The sequence below is a fragment of the Rhineura floridana genome, chromosome 1, assembly GCF_030035675.1.
Source record: "Rhineura floridana isolate rRhiFlo1 chromosome 1, rRhiFlo1.hap2, whole genome shotgun sequence".
In the NCBI taxonomy this organism is placed as follows: domain Eukaryota; kingdom Metazoa; phylum Chordata; class Lepidosauria; order Squamata; family Rhineuridae; genus Rhineura; species Rhineura floridana.
Genome location: NC_084480.1, coordinates 140,577,111 through 140,592,481, shown reverse-complemented (window position 1 = coordinate 140,592,481; position 15,371 = coordinate 140,577,111). Strand labels below are relative to the sequence as shown.

The following is a 15,371-nucleotide window of genomic DNA, read 5'->3' as shown; positions in this document are numbered from 1 at the left end:
CCTATATATATGTATTAGACCACAGATTCCTACTGACTAGCTAATTCAATTCTTGCAGTGGCAGTCAAATTAACACCCGTTTCTTAACGATTTTTATTTGAAAACCTTTAAATAGCTAAGTAGAAAAATAACCAGGGGCAGGAGTGTGCGTGCGTGCTTGTGTTGGTGTACACACTAGTATACACAAATTAACAGCAACCAAACAGCAGTGTGAACAAGTAGGCTGTGGTTCCTAAAAGGGTACAGTTAAACTGCAAGGTACAATATGTGAAAATAAGTGCATGACCAGAGTTTAACACTGTTGTTTGGGCTTTTACCTTCCTCACTAATGCAGCTGGGATTTCAAATGAATGCCGGGAGCCAAAGTGGCAGTTTTAATTCTTCCATTGTGAGTGTTCTTTAGACTGTCACTTTGGCTCTCAACGTTCATATGAAATCCCTACTATGCTTATTGAAGAAGGCAGAAGCTGAAATGTTCAAACAGTGTTTTATCTATCTTAAACCGAATGAAAGTAAACATGGTCAGTCTACAGAATCGGTAGACATATTCCTCTTCAAGCTCATGGAAGTGGTGTTGCTGTTTCCTTGCATAAAGATGGCATGCCTTGTCTCTTCTCATATATTGACTCCAAAGTCATTTCCACATTTATCCTTCAGTTTTTTTAATCTTTTATTTCTCATTGAAATCATCCTAAAGTAGGTGATAAACAAGAAGCCTTCTAGCAATTTTAGGGCCACCGCCAACATTTTTCTTATGGGTTTGCATTCTATTTACTGCATAATGCCACTTGAACTGTGCAAGAAAATGTCTGATGGGGGCTGTTGGAACAATGCAACCTATTTCAAAACCAGTATTTATTTAAGTTTTGTATTTATAAGACACTTTTTATCTTAAAGAGTACCAGCAATCAATATATAATATTTTTTAAAAATCCATGAAACTGCACAAATACCGTCACTGATAACATTGTTATAAAATACCCTTTTAAATTATTGATAAATAATAATTGGTTAATTGGTTTAAAGAGCAAGGCCACTAACTAGAGTTCTGAAACTTTTGACAGAGTTAACACCTAGTAAATAAGCTTTTCCCCTGCCCAATGTTTTAAATAATTAGGGGTAGATTCTACTTATTTTTACTTATTTGTTCATTTTTATGCCATTTTTTCCATATAAATATGGTCAAAGTGGCTCATAACAGAACAAAAATGCAAACCACTATATCAAAACAATCAAATACTAAATCATTTCAAAACATAACAATCCAACAAATAACTCAATTTGATTTTTGTTATGTGCCTTCAAGTCGATTACGACTTACGGTGACCCTAGGAATCAGCGATCTCCAATAGCATCTGTCATGAACTACCTTGTTCAGATCTTGTAAGTTCAGGTCTGTGGCTTCCTTTATGGAATCAATCCATCTCTTGTTTGGCCTTCCTCTTTTTCTACTCCCTTCTGTTTTTCCTAGCATTATTGTATTTTCTAGTGAATCATGTCTTCTCATTATGTGTCCAAAGTATGGTAACCTCAGGTTCATCATTTTAGCTTCTAGTGATAGTTCTGGTTTACTTTGTTCTAACACCCATTGGTCTTTTTCGCAGTCAAACTCCTCCAACACCACATTTCAAATGAGTTGATTTTTCTCTTATCCGCTTTTTTCATTGTCCAACTTTCACATCCATACATAGAGATCGGGAATACCATGGTCTGAATGATCCTGTCTTTAGTGTTCAGTGATATATCTTTGCATTTGAGGACCTTTTCTAGATCTCTCATAGCTGCGCTCCCCAGTCCTAGCTGCGTTCTGATTTCTTTATTGTCTCAATTTTGGTTAATGACCGTGCCAAGGTATTGATAATCCTTGACAAGTTCAATGTCCTCATTGTCAACTTTAAAGTTACATAAATCTTCTGTTGTCGTTAGTGTAGTCTTTTTGACATTCAGCTGTAGTCCTGCTTTTGTGCTTTCCTCTTTCACTTTCATCAGCATTCGTTTCAAATCATTACTGGATTCTGCTTGTAGTATGGTATCATCTGCATATCTTAAATTATTGATATTTCTCCCTCCAATTTTCATACCTCCTTCATCTTGGTCCAAACCCGCTTTCTGTATGATATGTTCTGCATACAGATTAAATAAATAGGGCGATAAAATACACCCCCGTCTCACACCCTTTCCGATTGGGAACCAATTGGTTTCTTCATATTCTGTCCTTACAGTAGACTCTTATCCAGAGTATAGGTTGCACATCAGGACAATCAGATGCTGTGGCACCCCCATTTCTTTTAAAGCGTTCCATAGTTTTTCATGATCTACACAGTCAAAGGCTTTGCTGTAATCTATAAAGCACAGGGTGATTTTCTTCTGAAATTCCTTGCTCCGTTCCATTATCCAATGTATGTTTGCAATATGATCTCTACTGCCTCTTGCCTTTCTAAATCCAGCTTGGACATCTGGTATATCTTGCTCCATATATGGTAAGAGCCTTTGTTGTAGAATCTTGAGCATTACTGTACTTGCATGGGATATTAAGGCAATAGTTCGATAATTACAGCATTCCCTGGGATCCCCTTTCTTTGGAATTGGGATGTATATCGGACGCTTCCAGTCTGTGGGCCATTGTTTAGTTTTCCATATTTGTTGACAAATTTTTGTCAAAATTTGGACCGATTCAGTCTCAGTAGCTTGTAGCAACGCTATTGGTATGCCATTTGTTCCTTCCAAGTATTTTAAGAGCAGTTTCATTTCACGTTCTAAAATTTCTGGTTCTTCATCATACGGTTCCTCCGTGAATGAATCTGTCATCCTGTCATCTCTTTTCTAGAGTTCTTCAGTGTATTCAGTCATCTGTTGAGGTCTTTCTCTCTTTTTAACTAGAGGTATTGTCTTTTTGCATTCTTCCCTGTCCCTGACTTCACTCCATAGTTCTTCTGGTTCTCAGTCAACTAAGTTTAAAGCCTCAAATCTGTTCCTTATTTGATCTTTATATTCTTCTGGGATGTTATTTAAATTGTATTTTGGCATTTTATGATTGCTTTGTTGTTGTTCTTTACCTTTACTCTGATTTTTGATTGTCTTCCAAGATAAGGTCTTTAACAGTGGGTCCATAAGTGACTGGAGGCCAATTCTGGATCCACACAGCCTCCCACAGTGAGGACATAGGTTTCCAGATGGAAGATGGTCACAATGAGGATTTGCTTGACGTGCCTTCCACTTAGCTCGTTTGTCCCTTTCGCCCTGTACTCGTGCTCCTTCAAAGTCCATAGCACCTTTGATAATGGCCAACCTCCAATTGGGACGCTCAAGGGCCAAGGTTTCCCAGTTCTCGATGCTCATGTTACATTTTTTTAGATTAGCTTTGAGAACATCTTTAAACCTCTTTTGCTGTCCACCGATATTCCATTTTCCATCCTTAAGTTGGGTGTAAAGTAGCTGCTTTGGAAGACGGTGATCGGGCATTCGAACAACATGGCCGGTCCAGCGAAGTTGTTGTTGGAGGATAATTGTTTCAACACCGGTGGTCTTAGGTTGATGGTAAACCATCAGGTTGGTTACTGCTGTTTCCATGTTGCAAACTTTCTGGGTGGGAGAAAGGAAATATGAACTGGGGCCTTCCTGATTTCACAGTTCAGTTGCTCAGCTTTTGTGCTACGCTAGAGATGGGTTCATCGCTCTACTGCACAATATAAAAATCTGTGTTTAGGCCTACAACAACCTTTCCTCTGCTTGTAAATCCAATGGCTAGTATGTTCACTGGCACTTGATTTTGTTTACCAAGCACTTTGGTACTGCATCTCTACAGACTTATCGAGCAACTACTGTGCATCAGAGAGATTGCCTGCGTGTGTGTAATTCTGTTTTGCGTTACAAAAACCTGCAGCATATTTCTCCCCCTCCTCAATCCCTTTATTAAATGTAATAAGCTGTTTTTTGTGCAGTACACAATTCCAGTGCTAGCTGCAAAGCCTGCATAAATATGTTCTTCTTGGATGCAGAGGCTGTGTTGTCAGTCCTGTAGCCGCAGCTATAGAATTGCAAGAGCTTATTCCTGACCCTGTTAATGCTCCTCATGTAGACTAGCACGTAGAGAGCTTTTAGCTGACCTTAGTTCATTTATAGGCTAAGACTGGAGGGGGAAGAAGCCCCTATCGAGGTACAGCATTCGAGAGGGCTCACTTGAGTTTCCAAATCGCATTGTGTTCTGCAACCTTCCCACCTCCCTGCTAAGTACAGGGATTTAGCAGGCAGCTGCAAGGAGAAAATCCTCCCGTAGTTATGATATATGTAATGTTTTAGGTTGTAAGCTGCTCTGAGAGCCCTTTGGCTAAAGAGTGGCAAATAAATGTTTTAAATAAACAACGGTGACATGTGACTCTATTTTTAATCCAGAAATAACCCTATCCCACAAGTATTGGAAGTTGGGAGAACACAGATTTTGTTTAAGGATTGGAGAGCAATTGAATTAATGAATGTAGTGACCCTGCAAGACCATGGGCTCTTAGGCACACTTGTTTGTCTTGACTACTTCCTTATGCACCCTACATTCAGATGTCTTTGTGCTGTTTGGCATATGCCTTAACCTTAATTATAATGTGGTGTAAGTAGGTCCCTGTGGTGGGTCGCCCAGCTGATGATTGGTGGCGAGCACTAGAGATGTATATAGAATCAAAGATTTGAAGTCACTGTTCCTTTAAATCTTGAATGCCTTTATATCAGTGGGGCATTGTCACGCAGAGTAAATGGAACAAATTGCCTAAATTGTGACAACTTTTGAAGATCAAATTGGCAAAAGACCAGTGGTGAGCAGAGCCAAATGGCTCGAGCTGAAGGATAGGCTTTCTGCCAGCTAAGTGGCTGCATTCTTGACTCTTTAGTCTTCATTAATGTAGTGGGATTGGCCTGTCACTTTTTGGCAGTCCAAGTCGGGTTTTTTTCCCCTTCCATCGGATGTAGTGGGCTGTTGGGTCTTTTGCCAAAAACATACAATCTTCTCTTTGCATTTTCCCTATTTGGCCTTGAGTATCAAACTGCAAATCTCATCCAGTAACCCTTGTGTGAAATCTTCCTGACAATTGATGTGGGACAACACGCTACTATCTTCCAGTTTCAATGCTCAACTATTGAAGAGTATTTGGATTTGCAGTACCAACTATTTTAAAAAAAATGTGTTTAAAGAATCAACAATATTTGACCTGCCAGATGCCCAGTGTAACTTTGCTTGATGTAGCCCACGTGCAAAGCAATTTAAACCTAGAGAGAGACTAAGGTAGAGTAGGCCGAGTGATGCATTCAGACTATTAATTTTGTATGGAGGCAGTGAACAGAGGAAAATGTGGAATAAAATTGTTGCAGGACCAGTAGAGTGACTAAACTTTGGTTCCTTCCCTAAAACGTCTTGTCATCTGCTGTGAGCTGCTATGGCACTGCCAGAGGGAGACAATTTCAGCAGGGACTGCTTAGAATCCTAAGAGAGTATGTGTGTGTTCATGGTAGCATATCATTATTGTCCTATTGTCATTTTAGACTTACATTTAGACTTACGGCTCCAATCCTCCCCTGCAGGTGGTGGACAGATTAAGATGGTCCACCCATGGAGACTAATGGAAGCTACTGGATTCCTGAATGCTGTGGGGGAGTTCCCAGTAGATAGAGCAGGTGACCCTGTTGAAGCCGTAGTCACACTGTGGAACAGTGAGGCATGTTGGACTCTTAACACAGTTGCCCCTGAGTACCCTCTCCAGCATTGTGGAGCCTGGTTTGCACCTTGATACACCAGTGAGCTAAGGGCAATGAAACAAGCTGGACAATGGCTAGAGTGTAAGTGGTGAAAGATGTGCTGTGAGTCTGATGAGTCATGAGTAAAACATTAAAACTGTGCGGTGTTGAGGGCAGCAAAGAAGGCCCACTTCTCTGCCACCATTGTATCCTCAAGTAATGGTCCAGTGGAGCTTTTCCGTATTGTCTGGAGTCTGTTGACATCAGGAAATGGAGTTTTAGACTCTTTGGAGGCCCACTGTGAATTGTTTGCAAGGCACTTTAAGGGTAAAGTTGCTCGCCTCTGTAGCAATCTTGATGCTCTATCCACATCTACTGTAGTCCCCAGTGAGGTGTCCAGTGCAAAGTCTTCTGCAATTTCTTGGGATCAGTTTCAGTGGATACACACTGATGACGTGGACAAGGTGCTTGTGTAGATGTAGCCAGCAACAAGTCATCTCAATCCTTGCCTTTGGCTTATTAACACTTGCTGAGGGGGTTTGACCAAGTGGATCCAGGGTGTGGTCAATGTGTTGTTGCAGGAGGGAATGGTTCCAACTGATCAAGGCAGTGATCCAACCACTCCTGAAAAAACCCACCTTAAACCCATTGGCTTGTGATAACTACTACCCAGTAGCAAATATCTCCTTTTTAGGAAAGGTGATTGAGAGGGTTGTGGCACAGCAATTGCAAGTACTCTTGGATGAAACAGATTATCGTGACCCATTCCAGTCTGGGTTCAGGTCTGGTTATGGTACTGAATCGGCCTTGGTCACCCTGATGGATGACCTTTATCGGGAGAAGGATAGGGGGAGGACGACCCTGTTATTCTTACTTGATCTCTCAGCAGTTGACCATGGTATCCTTCTGAACCGACTTAGTGAGATGAGTATCAGAGGCACTGTTTTACAGTGGTTCTGATCCTACCTCCAGGGTCATTTTCAGAGAATAGCATTGGGCAATTGTCTTTTGGCCCCCTGGCAGTTGTGCTGTGGCTGCCACAGGGTGCCATCTTGTCCCCAGTGCTGTTCAACATCTATATGAAGCCCTTGGGAGTGGTCATCAGGAGATTTGGGGTGAGGTGTCAGCAGTAGGCTGATGATGCCAAGCTCTGTGTCTCTATAACATCTGAATCAGGAGAGGCCATGCAAACCCTGGACCAGCGCCTGGAGTTGGTGGTGGGCTGGATGACGGCCAATAAACTAAGCCTGATTCCTAGCAAGATGGAGGTGCTGTGGGTTGGTGGTTCCTGAGTTCAGATAATTGGTCAGTTGCCTGCTTTGGAGGGGGTCGTTCTCCCTCTGAAAAGAGCAGGTCTGTAGTCTAGGAGTGCTGCTGGATCCATCTTTGTTGCTAGAGGCCCAGGTGACCTCCGTGGCTAAGAGTGCCTTTTACCAGCTTCAGCTGGTGAGACAGCTTTGGCCATTTCTGGACCAGGATAGCCTGACCGCTGTTGTCCATGCACTGGTAACCTCCAGGCTGGATTACTGTAAGGCACTCTATGTGGGGCTGCCCTCGAGGTTGGTCCGGAAGCTGCAGTTGGTGCAAAATGCGGTGACGTGACTGCTCACTGGGGCAGGGTATTACCAACATGTCACCTCGCTGCTGAAGGTATTTTGCTGGCTGTCCATTACCTACTGGGCTAAGTACAAGGTTCTGGTTTTAATGTATAAAGCCCTATACAGCTTGGGGCCAGAATAGCTAAAAGATTGTCTTACCCTTTATATACCCAGTCATTCACTAAGCTCTGCAGGTGAGGTCTCCTGCAGATACCATCTGATCAGGATGTCTATCCTGTACAACATAGGAAGCGGACCTGTAGTGTAGTGTTACCAACACTTTAGAATTCCCTCTCCTTAAATATTAGACAAGTGCCATCTCTGTTACCTTTTCAGCGCCTGCTCAAGACCTTCTTTCAACAAGCCTTTTAAGTAAAGACCTTATCCCAGTCTGCGTCTGTGTTGGAATTGCTTTTTAATATGCTTTTAAAGCTCTTTGAAAAAGATGTTTTGTTTTAATATGTTTTTAAGTATGTTTTGTTCTAATATATTTTAAAGTCTGTTTGTATGATATTTTAGAGTTTTTGTTTGCTGCCCTGGGAGAAAGGGCAGGATTTAAATAAATTAATTAAATAAATAATAAATTTTGTCCTAGTTGTATTGTTGATCCCAACTCCTCAGCCAGAGTTGTATCACTCCAGGATCATGAGACTTAGAGAGCTGTGAGATATTGGGATGAGGGGAGGGCAGGGAGAGAGAAGCAGAAAACTCATAAATTGCTTTACTTCCAGGTGTGAGTCTGTTTGAGGATAGTATGTGGCAATCCCACATATAGTGCCCTGAGCTCCTTGGAGGAAGGGCAGGGATAGAAATGCGTTACTGAAATGGATGCTGAAGCCAGCTAGATAACAGAATTGGCAAATTCTGGATAATGTTAGGAGTGTTTAGCTACTGGAAGTGAGTTCAGGGTGTAAATGTAAAAATGATTCTGTTGTACTATAAAAATACTGAGTGAGCATTAGTGCCTGAACTTGATTGTGCAACATACTGCATTGACTACAGAATGTGATTGATCATACTCTGTATGCGCACTCTGCCTATATAATTGTCTGCTGAGAGATCCCTGTTTGTCTGCCATGGAACACCTATGCATTGCAGGGGATTCTGGGATACACTCTGGGTTTACACAGGCCACTGTGAAGTCTGTTGCAGTTTGCCAGTGCCCAGTGGGAACTGATATACCCAAGAAAACACACAATACTTTCCCATGGCCTCAGGTTGTCAGGGTATATCAGTAGCGCTGGGCAGGCTATCTTTCCAATTATTCATTACTGATTGCTCCAATGAGGAGCCCTTGGCATACTTTCAAGAAAACCCCAGTTCTCTGGAATGCATGTGGAGAACCGCTGCTTTGAAACGTTAGTAGTGCTTGGCGGCAATGGCTCCCTTTGGGCATGTTGCATTTTTGGTTCCTACCCAATTACCCATTCAATGTAAGCTGCCTGCATCTATGAGCAGTCTTGTCATTTTGTTTTATTTCCTGGCTCATCCTGCTATGATGATAAAGCCTCCTCTTTATGACAGGGATTACAAAAGGTTGTGTGTAATCTTTACAGCCTTGGGAGCACCAGTGTGTGAAGGGGGTTTTGGGGGGGAGGGGGTTGAAGCAACACTGCTTCTAGAATTGCCGTCTAGAATTTACCAAAGCGTTTCTTGAACTCTTAAGTAGACATCTGGATTTCTGTCTGGCACTTAGATGGTTTCCATCGGTTTCTTGGACCTGCTGTCTTTAGCAGCAGCAAGCCCTCCATCAGAAGCCCTTCTGAAGCAAAGAGCTGTCTCTCCCCGTGTAAAACACCAACATTCTCCATATGGAACATGGAGAGGTGCTTGATCAGTGTAAATGCTTAAGCAAGCATTTGCTTTTCTATTTCTGCCATGTACACTAATCATGAATGTATTCTCTAAGTCCTAACCCTTCTACAGCTACAAGGGCACCAGTCACACACCAAAGGGGGAGGGCATTGGCAGACTTGGAGGAACACCAAAGCTTGCAAAAGTAACAAAAATCTTTAGGGTGGGAACCCAAAACATCCCAGTGGGGAGCGAACTTGCTTAATGGCTACGGAATGGGAACTGAGAGGAAAAGGCTAAATGGAATAAAGTATGCTAAAAGAAGTGTTATATAGCTGGAATCCGGTACAGGAGCATTTCACACTGCAACCTTTTATTGTAGATCCCCCTTGCAATCTCACGATGGGCCTAGGGGTGGGCAAATTTGTGTAAAAAGAGAACCTGATTGTTGTAGGGAGCTTGTGGGGTGCAGTATCTCTTCCTGGCTCTACACATGCATGTAAGCACACACACACACCACCCAAATCCCTCTGTTGGGAACAGGCCACATAGCCAAAGTCAGGAGCAGGTCATAACTGTCCCCCAAATGCAGCACTAGATCATTCAGGCCTGTCAGGGAGAGGATGGAGATGTAGCCACTCTCAGTGATAGGCTAGAAAAATAATGGCTATCACTTTTATATAGTGTTCCATGCATTATACCTCATTGTGATCTCTTGCAACCCTCCTACGTAGATCAGGGGATTAGACAAATTCATGGAAGATGAGGCTCTCAATGGCTGCTAGTCATGATGGCTGTTCACTATCTCCAGAATGTGAGGCAGCATGCCTCTGAATACCAGTTTGTTGGGCCACAAGAGTGGGAGAGTGCTATTGCCTTCTTTGTTCTGTTTGTGGGCTTCCTGGAGGCACCTGGCTGGCCGCTTTGGTCTGATACATTAATGTAGTTAGCACTGAGGCCGAGAGCAGGGCTAAAGACCACCTAGTAAGTGCATGGCAGATATGAGATTCAATGTGGGAGGGCTTTCTGATTTATCGCACAGTCTTTTTAGCCAGTAGACTACAGCTCTCAGAATAAAGGGAATACTGCTGGGGTGGGGGCTTAGTGCGGGTCCAGACTGTCACTATTTTCAGGTGGGTTTCAATCACATACCAACACATTCAGGCGTGTAAAAGCTGATTTGGAGCGCTCTCTTGCAAAATGACCTCTGGACTTTTTGCAGTAAGGAAAGTGCACAGAATGTTGTGTAATTTCCACACAAACAAATTGGGATGAATGCTTATGAAATTGCCAAAATCCTCTAATCTCTCCACAAACAAATCAGGATGAATGTTCAGTAAATAAGTTGTCTGGAAGCACTCTGAGGCTTTCACTGCCCCTAGTGATGCTAGTTTGGGGCCCATTGCCAAAATAAAACACAAACACCATTCATTGGGTTAAATCATGGGCCACTTTATTAAACATAATCAATTCAAATAATGAACCTGCAGAAGGGAAAATTAAGCGCGGGAGCATTCTGATGATCCAGGCAAAGCCTGCTTGCAGTTATAGGGCAACCAAACCCTGCCTGAGCCCGGGGCTGCCCTGTGCCAGACCCCAGCTCAGGGCACACCCCTGAAGATGTGTAGGGGGTCCAACCTGCATCACCGCCCCCAAGCCCTGAAACTCCGAGCGGATGAGGCACGTTGGCCCCAAAGGCGGCCCATATTCTGCCCCCGGGCCGTATAGCCCTGAGCTGCAGGCCTCTGGACTCCCTATTACCCCCAAAGGTGCCTAAAGGTGTCACCTAGCTGCCCTTTCCCTTTTAAGCTTTCCCCGCACTTCTTTGCCACCAAAGGGGGACAAGCCTCTGCTTAGTCTCCCTTTACCCCACACCTGATAAGAATCTGTTGTAAGCCACTCTGCAGGTCCATCAGAAAGATGTCGTTGCCCCTGTCAAGCAAATGCACGCCGTCTGGCCGAAACAGCTCCAACCTATCGTGCCCGATCTCTGGGTGGTGGATGACAGAACCCCCCAAGTCCCTGAGGGCCCTCTGAATTTGCCTATTAACTTTTTTCCGAGCCCTGTCCATCCCCCGTGGATCACTGGTACCATTCCATTTCCTGCGCGGCAGGATGTCTGACCACACCAAGTGCACCCCTGGCCAGTGATGTGCAATGGCCCGGAGGTCACTACAAGCCGGTTAGATTAGGGCCTAGCCCTTCAACAGACCCAAGTCATTACCCCCAAGGTGGATGACCAGCACCTGGGGTACCGCCAGGTCCACAGTCGGTTGGAACAAGGCAGGTAGGAGCCCGTCCCAACGCATCCCCTGGCGTCCCAGCCACCGCACTGAGGCCCATTGACTGAGCCCAGCTGCATACTAAAGCAAGACTTTGCCGCCCTGCGGCTTGCCCAGAAAACTATGCTGTGGCCGCAGAGGAGGATGCGCGCCTACTCTGATCTTTTCCAGCAGCCTGTCAAAACAACAACAAACGACATCAGGGTAAAGGGGGCAACATCTAGCCGCTGGCCTCATGCATCTCAGCGAGTGGTCTAACATAAGCCTTGTATGCGTCTGAGGACCACCTGCCCACTCCCTGTAGCCTCTCCTTGGAGAAACCCAGGTGGGCCGCAGTGGAGGCCATGCCTATCCGGAAGGAGTGTGTCCCGAACTTACGGGGGTCCACTCCTAAGTTTCACAGCGCGGCCTTTGCCACTGACCAAAACAGATACCTGGTAAGGGGCTGGGAGTCCCTGTGTATGAATAGGTACCCTGACTGCGGCCCCCGCACTGCCACAAAGCTCTGCAGGGCTGTCACCGGACAGAGTTCCTCCTGCTGGCAAGGGGCTAATACAACCAGGTGCCATTTATGATGTTGGTCCATTTTGGACCATCTGAGTCACAGGAGGCCCGCTCTGCCTTCCAGCTGAGGTCGGAAACCAGAAGAGCCCGGAGGGTCTCATCAGTCTTAGAACCCGCCACCACTTCCCAATTCAAAAGGCCCTGAAAAACAGAGTGAGGGCCGCAGCATGATATAGCAGCATCTCAGAAGGGGAAGAACACAAGTCCTTCCACTGTCCCTGCAAGCCGAACAGTAGTTCTGGGGAAAAGGGGAGGTGGGCATCTGGGGGGGGCGTGGGCACTCACGGGACCAACTCTCCAGCATACGGCGGACCCTAAAGTCACCCGAGTAGTCCTGAAAACCCCGTGCCTTCGCCAAGAAAGAGAGACCTGAGAGCTTACCTCTGATGGTCCTGACTGAAAGGCCCCTCAGTTTTCCTTCCACGCAGAACTCCATAAGATGCTCCACAGGGATGGGCCACTCCTGGGTGTAGCCTCTGGTCTCCCTGAAGTTTGACAGTTCCCTACCTGCCCCTTGGTAGCTGGCCAAAGTGCTGGGTGCCACAGACAGGCTTATGACCCTTTCTGATTCGGTCCTCCAATCTCCCATAGCTCTGGGGGGACCATGTCTGGCTGAGCCCTTGCCCATGGTGCCAGCTGGCGAAACCTCTCCATCTGGTTCCGTGATAGAGCATCAGCAATACTGTTGTCAATACCCGGAACATGGTGTGCAAGGAACTGGATATTATAGCGAAGACATTGGAGCACGAACCTTCGCACAAGGCGCATAACGTTGGAGTTTCTAGAGGACAGTGTGTTGATGACATGGACCATAGGAAGTTTGTTGCACCGAAAGTGGACTGAGGAATTACCCAACTTGTCGGGCCAGAGGTGTACGGCCACGACAATGGGAAAGAACTCCAAGAAAGTAAGGTCTCTGGTTAGCCCAGCCTGTGGCCAGTGCTGTGGCCAGCTGCCATGGCATCAAGAGTCATGGAGAATGACCCCAAAACTGAAGGAACCTGAGGCATCAGAGTTGACCTGTAGCTCAGGTTCCAACAGGCAATCCCTTCTCCATAGGCAGACCCCATTAAATTCTCACAAAAAGGTAGACCACACTGCCAGGTCAGCTCTAAGAGCGGCCGTAACCCGCGTGTGGTGGTGGGGTCATGACAGGCCTGACATGGCGTCATATACTCAACGCAGGAATGTGCGCCTGGGTGCTATAACCCTGTACACGGAGTTCATATGGCCCGCCAGCTCCTGGAGCATGAATAATGTCACCTTCTTAGACCTGACTATCTCCGAGATTTTCCCCCTCAGGGCTACCAGCTTATCCATAGGGAGCCTAAAGCATTGGGCCCACGGCATCTGTCTCGATGCCCAAAAAAGTGAGAGTGGTGGATGGGCCCTCAGTTTTCTTGGCTGCAAGGGGGACACCCAGTTCTTCCACCAGCCCCGTGAAATAAGCCATAAATGCCTTACAGGTGCCAGAGGCTGCAGGGCCCGCAAACAGGAAGTCGTCCAGATAGTGTACCACTGATTGCAGTACCGGGTGCGGAATGGGATTCCCAGAAGGTCAGGAACGCGCACACACCCTTCCTGACTGTAGTCTTTTGTCCTATATGACTTGATGGAAGTCAGTAATACACTCGACTTAATGATTTTACAGGCTGCCTGCTCTTTAGATGGGATTGTGTGTTCACTCACTCATTCCAACATATGGTAAGTCAGCGCTACTGCATGTGGGGCCCATCTGCTCATACTGCTGAGTAGGGCCCTGGACATCGGCCTCAAAGTCCTACTGTGATGGCGCCACCGACAGAAGCCGTTGAGAATCGTGCTTCCACTCTGCATAGCTCCACCTTAGTGCTTTTTGGGTTTATACAAGAGGAGAATAGAACACTGACTAATCACCCCATGTTTCCTAAATGTGCTGCTTCTTGGATCACGGAGACTTTTTTATATATATACCAACCCACTCATATGTAAAGAACATTACTGGGTAGGGCATCATCACACGCTGAGATTAAACAGATTGTGTTTTTGTTTGTTTGTTTGTTTACTTAAAGGAATTCTTCGGCCATGGGGCATGGCTGTTTCTGTTACGCGCTCCTACGTTCCATTCCTGTTACAGTGTACATCATCATGGTCACAGGACTGCGGTACCACCTCTTCATCTGGAGTGTCTTCTCACCAAAGCTTCTCTATGAGGGGGTGCATGTCTTCATTACAGCAGCTATATGCGCCTTCTTCACAGCCATGGATCACAGCCACTTGCGTAAAGTCTAAGACTGAAAGAACTGTTAGGCAGAACCTTACATAATTTTGAACAACTGACTGAATTTCTACTCTGGAATGTGGATTCTTGCCTTTAGATCGATCCTTAAAGTTCACTAGGTAATCTATTTTTAGCGAACGTGTGTGTGTATGTATAAAAATCGGCCTTGTCACAAAGAGTCCATCAAGTGCTGTTGCGAAATGTGATGGGGAGGAAGGGGTTGTCTGTAAACTGTAATTAAAAGGCTACACATGGATTGCGAGATCACTTCTCTTCCAGAGCTAATTTTCACGGTCTGCCTTAATCACAGTTCAACTAATCAAATTCTGTGCTTAATCATGATTTTGAACCAGAATTTGAAGCTGGTTAACAGGCTCTGGTTAAATGTGAAGTTGGCTAGGCTCAGTTATGACTAATATCCATGCTGACCATCTAACTGTGGTTAAGGTAGTCAGTGGGATTTGGTGCTGGAAGGGGAGAGAGGTCACAGTCTACTCCCAGTCTCTGAATTGTAATTGAGAGTTCACCCCTATTGTATGTGCAGTAGCTCAAATGTATCTGGTTTTAAACAATTGTACCTCAAAGGAGTTCTTACTGGTTTTCATTCCTTCATATTGGAGTTGTTTCATTTTAGATAATGATCTACCAGGCTTTAATAGATTGCGGGGGGCAGGGTCACTATGCTTGTTTGTTGACATTTTATTTCACTGTTGTTGCCATTTTCTCATTGCTTCAATGTTAATCATATCTTTAAAACTTAGGTTTTTTATCCTCTTATCAAATTCCATGGAAAGCTGGCTGATGAACCTTGGTCCAAAGGCTAAAACTATGAAGTTTGCCTACCTTGGACTGCTATGGCTGCTTTTTGCTTTTGGAGATAGAAATTCTGAAATAAATTTGTGATCCTAAAATAAAAGTTCTGGGAAAATGCACTGGAAAGTGTGGGATAACCCTTGCTTGACACAACATTGTCTAATCTCCCCACAGACAAACTGGGATGAATTCTCATTAAATAGCCAAACAAATTTTGCAGGCTCCAGAAATTGCATTTTAAATCAGTTTTCTGAACTTGAGAGAGAACAGTGTTTCCATTTAATCTGTTAGAATTGTTTTGACAGATTTTATTTATGACATGCTACCCTTCTCTTGCCCCCA

General features: G+C 44.9%; 1 protein-coding gene across 2 annotated transcripts in view; it reads left to right on the top strand.

Annotated features, from left to right (window-relative positions):
* PIGG (phosphatidylinositol glycan anchor biosynthesis class G (EMM blood group)) overlaps positions 1–15,148 on the top strand; it is a 79,322-nt gene extending 64,174 nt beyond the window's left edge. For both annotated transcript variants that reach the window (XM_061634052.1, XM_061634062.1), the window contains one exon: positions 14,008–15,148. In XM_061634052.1, the coding sequence (XP_061490036.1) occupies positions 14,008–14,227 (220 nt within the window). In that variant the 3' untranslated portion in view covers positions 14,228–15,148. The remainder of the gene's footprint in view (positions 1–14,007) is intronic.
* The last annotated feature ends 223 nt before the right edge of the window (positions 15,149–15,371 follow it).